This window comes from Prosopis cineraria, unplaced genomic scaffold, assembly GCF_029017545.1.
Source record: "Prosopis cineraria cultivar Desert tree isolate PC_DT_omini unplaced genomic scaffold, ASM2901754v1 PC935, whole genome shotgun sequence".
NCBI lineage: Eukaryota > Viridiplantae > Streptophyta > Magnoliopsida > Fabales > Fabaceae > Prosopis > Prosopis cineraria.
The window spans coordinates 8008-20311 of NW_026556260.1; the positions used below are offsets into that span (position 1 = coordinate 8008).

The 12304-nt window shown below is 30.6% G+C and overlaps 1 protein-coding gene and 1 pseudogene across 1 annotated transcript; one reads left to right on the forward strand and one right to left on the reverse strand.

Moving 5' to 3' along the window:
- Positions 1-3261: 3261 nt before the first annotated feature.
- Positions 3262-4208, forward strand: LOC129298836 (uncharacterized). The gene is made up of 3 exons (XM_054937280.1): positions 3262-3375; positions 3511-3548; positions 3779-4208. Exons 1-3 carry the CDS (start codon positions 3285-3287, stop codon positions 4061-4063), a joined length of 414 nt encoding a protein of 137 aa, XP_054793255.1. The 5' UTR covers positions 3262-3284; the 3' UTR covers positions 4064-4208.
- A 1238-nt stretch (positions 4209-5446) lies between these two features.
- On the reverse strand, positions 5447-8709 carry LOC129298837 (general transcription factor IIH subunit 2-like; annotated as a pseudogene).
- Positions 8710-12304: the final 3595 nt, after the last annotated feature.

A 12304-nucleotide genomic window follows, 5' to 3' on the forward strand; every position in this document is an offset into this window, starting at 1 on the left:
GGACTGAAAGCAAGATTTGAAGAAACTATAAAGGATCAAATTATTATGTTTTCCCCAAAAATTTATAAGCATATTATTGATAAGTTATAAATAATGTAACTTGTGTTATGCTATGTACAAAACATATATAGTCACGATCCGATTCCCTTAAAACATATAACATTGTATTCGCAATTGCAAGGTGGTTTATTGGAGTTGAATTTAGTAGCCAAAATCCATGAGGTCTTAAATCTAATTAATCATATTTAGAAGATCTCCATATCACATCATCCAACCCAGAACGTCTAAAGCAATATCTTTGGTTAGTATAAAGGATGGTGCATGCACCTGACAAATCAAAATGAACAGTAAAGATTTGGACTAATTAAAACCTAGAAACTGCACTGAATTAGTTTCAAACATAAGTAAATCAGTATATAAGTGGCTTTAATCAAAATTCCAAAGACACTATATATATACGTATATATATAAGCAGATCACTCACACTATAGTACTATATCTCAAAAGAGAGCTCAAACTGATGATAATAAGTCTATTCTGATCAGCAGTGAACATTGAAAATGTTATTCTGATTCAACTTCGGGCCATGTTATAGTGAGAAGAGTTGAAATTAATGAGCAAGTAAAAAGTTAAATTAATGTGGAGAGCACGTGGAAGAAGAAGAAGAAGATACATGCAATTCTAATTCCAAGTTTAAGGCACACTTTCCCATCTATCTCTTATGGCTTAGCTATGCAAAAATATTGATATTAATCTGAAGAGACACTAATCACAGATATCCATGAGTCATCACCCACTGGTTTTGAAAAAAGTAGGGACAAATTGGAACCAACGCCTTTTTCATTACCCTAACTTTTCTTCTTGTTTTCACCTCTCACAGCCCACCCCGCCAATAATTTATTCATTCAATAGTATGTTCATCATTCCTTTCTTAACTTCAATATTAATCACAAATATCACTTCAGTTTCTTCTTTTAAAGTCTACATCAATTTACAAAAGTAGTTTATAATATAATATCTCAGATGCAAATCAGCAAGAAAGCTACAGTACTATATATATGCTAAATCAGACATTCCCTAATTTTATACGTTCTATGATCTGTTTAGATATTCATTAACGGTTGTTCATGATCGATAAAAGTATGGGGATATATATATATATATATATAAAGAAAAATTAAAGTAACACCGCGTATATATACAATTATTTTCTTACAGAAACACATATGCAACAAACATTTTTAAAAGAATAGAAATCAAACTTAAGATTATTCAATTATTCGTTCCTTAAATGAAAAGTAGAAGGCATTAAGTGTAAGTACCAAAAAAACTCTTCTTACATCAGTTGGTTAGACCAAAAGCGACGTCGAGAAAAACGTGATGGCAAACTCATAATTATTAGGTGTTTTAATGAGACTTTCTACAACGATTAGGCACTTAACTGACATAAAAAATATATTTTATATCGGTTTCAATTGATTGAAATTCGACTTGATTGATCAGTAATAAATAGTATAGTATTTCGATGTGAATAGAAGTTTCAATCTAAGTCATGGCACTGAGATCTTATACTTAAGTGTGTGAGTATGGCAACACATGGAGGCCTAGAACTGCAAAATGTTCATGTTCTTGTGCATTGAAAAGTGTAACTTCAAATACATAAAATATAAATTGATCACACTGTTAAACCAAGTGCAGCTAGCTATTACCCCGGCAAAGTAGCTAAAGCAAGCACAGCTTTTGATTTTTCTTACGTTGATATTTGCATGGTTGTAGACAAACGCAAAACACACATGTAAACTTCCATTCCACGTTTCTTCACTTTTTGTCTTCCATGGCGGACTCTGTCTCTTCTCCCAAGAATAATGAGTTTTCGCTTCACTGATCTCTGTCTCTCCAATTAATATCTACACATTCATCCTTGTTGGACCACTACTTCTCACATAGAATTCATCTTAACCTACCTAATTCCCTCAAAACAATACCGCAAATTTTCATTTTTCAAGAAATATTCAAAACATACCATAAATTATAGTTATAAGTTTGTACACACAAGGTGAATATATAATATTGAAATTGAAATCAAAGTTTATAAAAAAACAAATAGATGGAACCCATATTACATGAAGCTCCATCTACATTGTTTAATACTTTAATCATGCCTTTGGTATTAATTGATGGGGAAAAAAATTTTAGGTTCATACTTTAATCATTGTTTAATATTTTAGGTTCATACACAAACAATCTAAATACACAAAAAAAAATTCTTATGAAATCACAATTAGTGTGAAGTCTAATGTTCTTTATTGATGTGAGGCTTAGTAATTGTTAATTATCAATGTTACTTATTTGTTAGCTAAGCAATTTCATTAAAAGATGAGGCTTATTAAATATAGCTTGACAACTTCAATACAGCAAATTGACAATTTAGTAAAAGGTATGAGGCTTAAGAGTAATTTTGTGATTTTATAGAAGTTTTTTGTATTTAGAGATCCTGTGAAGGGATGTGAGAGTATTTTCCATTTCATTTTGGTCAATCTAAGAGTGGTAGCTTTTCAGGCTCGTAAACAGTATATGTAGTTTACCATGATTTTTAAAATACAAGTGGAAAGAAGTTTATGTATACTCCCTCTAATCACTTCCAATATATTTTATTGGAATCAAGAAAAATTTTAAGCCTCTCATTAATATTATCTTAAAATTTAACAAATTTTTACCTTTACCTCTGATAAATCTCATTACTGGTATTTTTATTCAAAACATATAATAAGGACAAAAATATAAATAAAAACGTTGAAAATTGACAAGTACCTTATAAATATGACTAAATTTTTTATTCTTGCTCTACCCTATAAATAGGAAGAGTATATACTATCAGAGAAAGTGAAAGAAATTTTAGCTACTCTTAATATCTGATGCATGCATGAAGAAAATTTCAATTGTACACATATATATAAGCGCGCGCGCACAAAAACTAGTGTGATGGAAGGATTCATGGGAGACACATGGGATCGATATCGTGGGGATTCACAATTGTGAATTTCCAATAAAGGCAGCATTATATTGTTATATAATTGCAAGTGTTTGTGAAAAACCAAAACGTTGTAGGTGTTGCTGGAACTTAACTCTCATCTTCGACTCGAACTTCAAGAGGTGTGTGAAGACCTAAACCTAAACTTTGACTTGTGTTTCCCTCGTTACATATATAAATACTAGAATGTTCATTTGAAGTGATTCCTCTCTTCTGCAATATTTCAGAATCCTTTTGTTGCAGAGATAGAAACATGGTCATGGTGATGAATAATACAAGTGCTTTTGTTTTGTTTGTTCTGCTCTGCGCTGCCTTGATATCCACTGCTAGATTACACCCTGCAGGTCTGCCATCTCAATATTTATTTCTCCATTTCGTCCTTTCTTTTTAAGAAATTTCATTTTTTTTGCAAGAAAGTGTTAAATTAAAAAGGATTATCACAAACGTGAAATAATTAATGTGTGCGTGTATATGCACAGGTGCTGAAGTTAGTACTGATACTTGCTCTTCATCAAAGGTACGTACATACATATACTCCATTAATTTAATTTGCATTAATTCTTATTTATTCTTGTTGTCAGTTTTGTTCTTCAGGGAAATTTTTTCATAAAATTGATTTATGAGAACGTCATGATCTAGAAAATGTTACTGACTCCTTCAAAAATGTTAAATGTCATAGCCTAATAGAAGTGTATATAATACTATAGAGCTAGTATATATATAATATATTAGGAACCTGTTGAACAGATAGGTGCTGCAACTGCTTCTACCACCAAAAGCCAGCCTACAAAAATATTTGATGATGAAAAGAGCTCAAAGAAAGTGATCATCAGTGTGGAGGCACAGGTTGTAAGAAACAAAGGCAAGATTGTGAAGCAGCTGCCGCCGCCGCCGCCGCTGTCAGTGTCACATTACAACGAAAAACGGAAGAGAAGATTAAGAAGGCGGTGGTCAGATGAGGTTGATATGGGTTTTGTGGCTTTTAGTGCAGATTATCGCGGCCCAAGGCACCATCCTCCTAAGAACAACTAATGATATATTCGACATCCTCAAATTCTATGTTTTGGGTCATCTGTTCAATCAAACATATATAGTCAAATATATATATATATATAGAAAGAGCATGTGGGATTTTGTTTTACTCTCCCTTTGGTTCTTATTAGTTTTTCACCTTTATATATGCTTTCAATTCGTGACACTGAATATTATATTTATGATCAGTGTTTGAGATCTGAATCTGAAGTTAATATATAAGGGATATGGGCGGTGATGACATGAATGCTTTTCTCCTCAACGTGGTGTCAAATTATATGCCACTCAATTTAAAGAGCCTTAAAAATTTATGTTTACTATTAATTGAAAAGAATTTAGAAAATGAGAAGTCTTGAACCGTGTTTTAAGAACCAAATCCGACCAGACAGTTAGATTGATCAGCCCGTTAATCATGCTTGCTAATGACTACAGAAAAATTGTTTACCTAGGTTGGATTGGAATTGAAGGGCTATTAAAGCATAACACTTTTTAGAAAATCGAATAGATTTATTAATCTTTTCGGTTTGGCGTCTGGTTTGGCCAAGTTTGAGCATCAATATACGTCATATATATTGAATTATATTTGACTGTTCAAGAACCATTAAATAATATGAGGAAAAAAACTGTCATATAATTTTGTACGTCAAGAATCCTTGAGAAAAGTTTGTTTTGTTTGCTCCATCCATTTCAAAAGCCATGGGAGATGTGTTCTCATGGTTATGGTGATTTAACATTAATTTGTGATTTCTATATGCTTCAATTCTATGTACCAAATAAGGTCATCTTAACCCCTTTTCTTTTCATCTAAAGTTTAGTAACACATCAGTTTGATTTCACCCCCCCTGATGAAGTACTTGATATCCGGTACAGATAAATCAGAACAAATCCAAGATTTTGTGCTGAAGTAGTCATTATCTCTAGCACTAGGGGCCAATGCCTATTTTTTAAATGTTTATGGGACAAAATTTGAGTTTATTTTTTTTTAAGGATAGAATCAAACCAACTCATTTGCAGTCCATTGGGCCATAAAGTTATTTTTCTCACCAAAACCACTTAGCACTAGCGTATGTCATGTAGCACATGCGCCCTCGCTCACACCCTTAAATATAACAACAAACCAAAAAATTTAAAAATTGTTGCTATCCTTTGTCTTCCTTATCCAACTTGATGTAAATACATATCCAATATAGTTTGTGAAAGTGACTCCCAAATTAATACGAGTATGGGATCTAAGCGAGTTTGCTAGCGACTTGAATCATTGCCACGACTTAAAAAAGGTCACTCACTTAAATTTCAATATATAAATGAGAGTATATATATATACACACACACAATAAATTTACAAGAAAAAAAAAGGTTCCATACAACATGGTGCATATTGTATTCATAATTAAATTTACATCAATTTATTATTGAATCATCAATGTCAATCAGTATTACATATAAAAATCCAAACAAACCATGTTACTCAAACACATAAACAGGTTGAAATTTCATGATACGTTCTTATTTCCATTGCATCTAATGAATTAATGAATATAGATCAATCATGCTACACTGACCATCTTAGAATGCCCGAAGCTCTCACAGCCTGGGCAGTTATGCAAGCTCTCATTATTGTAGATGTCACAATCAAAACAGAAATGTTGTTTGCATTTGGGGCAAATAACAGAAAGACCACCCTTGTTTCCTGTACCACAGCCAGTAAGGCAGCAGAGGTGTTAAAAAATGGAGCAACATTTGTATTGTCATTTGTCGCATTGGTATATTTTTCATACAATAACAATACCTTTTGTAAGAAAACAAGAATTAGCACAGGATTTTACAATTTTGTTAGCTGAAATTTCTGTAGGTTCTCAGCAGTTGGCCTGTGTTATTATATTTCACTTGCACAAAGAATAAATACTTGCATTATTGCACACTCTAAACCAAAAGCGTTTAACTTGTTCTACCACATAATTGGATATCGTTAAAATTCAAGTTCTTTTAGACTCTGAAATTTTTATTAACTGTAATTTAACATATTTTTAAGGGAAAATATCAATGAAAAACTTCTAAAAGAATTTAATATCTGATAAGGACCTAGATAGATTGAATACTTGTTAAAACAAGAACTTCACTTGTTAATTATTAATGTTTACTTGTTAGCGGCATTTTTATGAAATTAAATTACTTCCGGAGTCCTTTACTCGCATTCTCCCTATTTTTAAATTTAGGTTCACTTGTGAAAGTTTTCCATCAATTCACAGATGCGTCACCATAATGACTAGAACGCAAGATTTATGTCTTGAAAAAATGACTGCTTATAATCATACACATTGAAGAAACTCAAGCTCAATTGCCTACCTGTAAACCTTACCTGGATTAAGAAGATTTAGTCGACGGCCGAAACAAGAGTTGCGAAGCTTCTGATGTGGGTCATTACGGGATGATGGGGACACCTCATCAAAAGGAACTATTGGAAAGAGATGGTGATATGACCTTGCCAAATGTGGTGACAAGATAAGGGTCAATCCACAGATACGACATTCGGTGGGAAGCTCACAAACACGTACTTTGCATCTCGGACAAGTATATCCACCACCTTCCTTAGACTCCTCGTAACATGCACAAATTGCAATGAAACCTTCAGCTACTCTTTGAGGAAAGCCCATCTTGATTAAACTGGCAGTGGCATACTCTGCTATTGCTGGAGGTGGAGGTGCTTGCTCCAGAGTTAACTCTTTCAGGTGGGCCTACATAAGATGTAACTGTATGAATGGAAAAAAAACTATATAAAAGAGTTTTCAAGATTAACATGACTGAAGTGAATCATGTTCAATGTTAGGAAGACAATGTTTGAGATTCTAAATCCTTGTATAGAGTTTTCAGACTAGGGCTTATCCTGGGCAACATACACAATTTTACAGAGGGGATCAGGGCAATAGTTATATGCAGGGCTACTTAAAACCAACCACTTCAACTAACCTCATCCATTGCAACAGAGTATGTTCCTCCAGTTTCCTGACAAAGACGTTTGCATAGAAACATTTCAGCAGCAAGACCAATGACTGACTGAGCACCTTATTTTACCCTTTTAGCATTTCTGGATGGTTTCCATGATATCACCAGGATCACATGTATTAAGAGCTGAATATAAGATCAGAACTTCTCGATGACCATATGATGGAATTTGATCTAGATAGCCATGAACAAGCTCTAGTGCATTTTGTAGGGAAGGGTCACCTGAACATTCCATTTTACACATCAAAGCTTTAATATGGGACTCAGGACTGCCACCAAGTTCTGTTAAACAGTGAGCAACTCCATCCTTTACACTCACCAGACCAACATGACTCAGTGGGTTCTGATAAAAAAATTCCCTGATAAATGCCTCAACTTGTTTTACCATCACAGCCATCCTGCATGGACAGAAGTCTGTCTCTGCAGCTGCCTTCACATAATTAAAAAATCCAATTTGTGTATTAGATAATGGAGGGAGGGGGATTAGGACTAACAGAACGTGTATGTAACCACAATGCTAAATCTTTTATCTTTTTTTTTTTAAGTCCATTTTTGCATCGAAAGTCGTGACTGTTCCCAGAGGAGCAATGGAAAACTTAAAAAAATTGTAAAGAAATGGAGTTAATAATCCTTCAAAACGAGTACAATATTACCCTTCCTTAACAGTCAACATTAAATCAAATCAACAGTTAGTGCAGGTCACGAGGATTTTTTGGACCCAAGGTTGACATGACAGTGAAAAAATGGTAACATTGCACTGGTTTTGAAAGATTACATGCTACATTGCTCAAATTTCTCTATGATACCTAATGCCTATAGCTACTCCAGAAACACTTCCAGGATAAAAAACAATTTCAACTCCCTTTTCTTTGCAAGTCAAAGTATAATAATTTAGTCTGTACATCTCTGAGAAAGTCTTCTCAATGTATTCTTATTACCTCAATTGTAAGTTAAATAAAGTATTTAAAGCCATAGACAATTTCGAATTCCCTTTAAGGCATAAGTATTCGTGGGCATGAAAATTCCAATATGAACATAATGTGCTTTTAAATAATTTAATGAAAATTTAAATTAATAATTCTAAAGCGAACATATGATGAAGAATATCATAGATGCATTCACAAAAGCGAGGTATGTAAATAGAAAACAAACAAACAAAAACAAAGACATAAAATACAAAACAAAAAAGCATCTAAAGCACATGGAAATACACAGATTTCCAGCCACTGAATAAGCAACATGTGCTCTTATTAAAACCCAAGTTTATGATTGGGGATAATGAAAGCATTGTTCCATCTTGACAAAAGGCCAACTGCAGACACCGACATAAAATATGATATTCACACAAGAACCACTGAGCAATAATAGAATACCTTAGACAGGTCAATAACAATGTATAGGCAGCGAATAAGGCCTTTCTGAATCCGAGCAGCACTTGCTAGTGAAGCAAGAGCTCGAAGACGCCTACGATACTGAGCATGGTATGTGGCCTTATTATCAATGGGACGAAGCATTCCAGATTCATCCTCTTGCAAAGATTCCCATGATCTGTCCTCTGCATAAGTTCTCTCCCACGCATCAAGACCTCTACCATTTGCTTCTATTAAAATGGTAGCATGGCCACGTTGGCATTTTAAATCCATCCCAAAGTTGCTTATGAAAACCCACTAACAAAGCTCTTCTCAATTCATATTTTAAAAGACATTTTGCTCCATTAAAAATTTTCCAAACGACTTTTAACATTTGAAAATGAATGCCAAATGCCATTTACTCAAATGGGCCCAAAAATGGAAAGTCAGGGGTGTGTTTAAGTCTAATTTTTTTTCAAAAAAGATCAAGTTATAATATTAAAATGAAAGTTAATGTCTTGCAATGAAAAGTAAAAATTGTCATGTCATAACAAAAAACAAATCTATAGTCCATAGGCAGTGAAGCTTGTATATTCGAACAATTTTGAATCGCTTGAGAAGATGAAGAATATCTTCCACGTAACATTCAGAGGCTTGATTAATCAAGTTGAAGTTGCCACGGTGTGCTTCAATACAAATAGATCAAAGACCACTCACATGATTCGATTCACTTATAAAAGTTAGAATCCAAAATAGTATCACACGCAAACATGCAAAACCAAAGGAACAAGCAATGATATGGATTGTGTTTAAGTCTAATTTTAATCAACACTATACGCAACTTAATATTTAAAAAAACTTTTAGTAAAAGTATACATTGGTCTTTTCGTGCGTATAGTAATTTTTTTATTTCTTATAGATATTTTATTATTGAAAATAATTGTATCCGAAACACGATGATACTAAATGTGTATATAATAATTTATAACATCAATTTACACTTCATAGTTTTTAAGTTATTGTATTGACTTATAGCCTAATTGAGCCTTAAGAAATGAATTAGGTCTAAATAAATTTTGACCCGCCACTAATTCGGGGTCCTAGACGCGCCACTATGCGTGACATGCATTACGTTGAGCATCGAATACACTACGTGATACTGTGTGCCTGTGATTATCTGCTGAGAAAAAATGACGAGAGAAATATAGGCGCATTGAAAAGCGGAGATTTGGGCAACCTTGATTCTTGAATATTGAACCAGCAAATAGTGATAGATATAAAGTCACGAGAAAGAATTTGAATCCAGTAAAAAGAGTTAATTCTTAATAACATGATGAAATAAAATTTAAATTCCATTTAAAAGAAGTAGATATATTTAGTGTTCGATCTTGTTTCAATCAGAATTGTTTATAACAAGTGTTGGTTCGAATAAAAAAGATTATGATCATTTGAATATGAGATTTCAAATAAGTTCATGTAAATACAAAAATACTTTCAATATTATATATATATATATATATCTATATATATAATTTATTATTTTATAACAAAGTCTTGTTATTTTATTGATATTATTAATGTATTAAAATTTATTTATATTTATTTAATTGAGTAAAAATATATTAAATATGTAAGGTTAAATATACAAGTTTTTTATTTATTTAAAATTATGAATCTATGTTAGAATAAACACTCTTAAAAAATAAAAATAAAAATAATACTCTCTTCGTTAAAAAATATAAGACATTTTTTTAAAGAGTTGAGTATTTAAAAATATAAGATATTTTTAATCTTTTGATGTGTAATCATTACTTTTTTTCAAAAGTACTCCCATTATTAATGACTTTATATTTATTGTAGGGTATTTAATAAAGATAAATATAAAAAAAATAAGATTTATTAAAAATTAGATAACTATTTTATTAAAAGATAAAATTTAATTAAAAATATTTTATATTTTTAAACCGACAAAGTATTAAACAAACGGTCCAATTTTCATCAAAAAGGTCTAAAGTGGATGATGATATGCACCCAAATTCAATCCGACAAGCATATAGCGCGCCGCAAGTGCGTATGATCTCCTTCAATCATGTTCCATTATTGCCTTGGCTCCTTTTCCTCTACTCCCCTCATGATATATAAGAGAAGTTAGAACTTGATATTTTATTTTTATTTATAAGTAAAATTATATATTTCAGTAACTATTCATTCCAAATTTTTTAATTACCCCTCATAAATTCATAATTTTTATTCAAGAGAAACAACTAATACAAGTTTATTTTAATTAAATATAAGAGTCTTTTAATCTAATTCTTTTATTGTTAAATATAATTATTATAATTAATTAATTTTTTTAAATGGTGTGATGCAGATATTTCCTCCAATAGATAGTAAGGGAGGAAGTATTGTTTAATTCAACTTTAATTTACATGTGGCCAACTTGTAAGGATGAGATTCACATATACAGAAATGCATGTCAATTTATTATTGGGTCATCAATATCAATTGATGTAGAATACTCTTTTCAATTTAAAATATAAGTAGTTTTTTTAAAAAAAATTCATATCAATTAAGTTCTCATTTTTATAAAAATATATATTATTTTTTAATTTTTATTTTTAATCTCAATTACTAACGTACTTCATGATAAGTGAAATATAAATTTACACAATTTAAGTTAACAAATATCAGAGGTAAAATAAAAAAATTATATTCTAAATTGCTTATGTTTTAAATCATAATTAGCTAAAAATGTTTATATGTTAAGCACAAAAAGTACTTTATAAAATTAAAACTGTATAGCTTGTGAAGAAAGAAAATTTAAGAAATTAGAAATTAGGAATTCATGTCACTGAGTCTAAATTGGTAGATAACAATAATTTAAATATATATGTCAATTACCGAAATTTTAGACTTTCTTAATGAATATTCTTGAGAGTTTTTTGTCACACCAAGAGAACACGAACCGCTTAACATTTCAACCTACATCCTATCTCTCTTTTACTTTTGACCTATCTTCAACAATTTCAATTATAATTGTCAAATTTTTAAATTAGCTCTTCAAATTTAATATTTTTATATTTTTAATTTATAAAATTATGTTAATTCACTCATAAATTCAAGCTAAATATAAATTTAATTAAATTCATGAGTTTGTCGTTTATACGTTTCTAGCTTACAGAATTATGTTAATTAATTCGCAGACACAAACTAGATGCAAGCTTATTTAAATTTATTAAGCTAGTCAATTTTTTTTTTAAGTTGAGCAAGTTAAATATATACTGTAAAGAATTCAGTTTATAAAAGTTATAGAACCTAGTGTAAAGGAAAAAAAACTTAAAATGTAAAAACTAATATTAATAAAAAAATACCAAAATAATTTTTCCTATTTTAAAATTCTTATGCTTTGTATGTCATAATTTATTAATGTAGATGTGTTTAATTTTAATAATTTTTATTTTTAATATATTTAAATTAATTTATGATCATATTTTAATAGTTATTTATTAATAAAGATAAATTCTTACGAGCTTACGATTTGAGTTTGTGATATAAATTTATATTTTTGTCATGAGTTTATTTAAACTCACGATTTTAACAAACTTGATCTCAACCTAGTCTCAAGCCTTAGAGATTTAAAAAATGAAAAAAAATCATAATATTTAATTCCTGTAATTTTATTGAGTTTTACTTTTAATTTTTTAAATTTTTTAAATATTTTCAATCCCTGTAGAGATTAAAACTATTGAAAAAATAAAAAATATAGAGATTTAAAAAACAAAAGTTATCTAATCTTTTTAAAGTTAAATATTAAAAAAAATTGTAGAGACTAAAAATAAAACTCAATAAAACTTTGACAATTAAAGATGTTTTTCCAAAAAAAAATGTA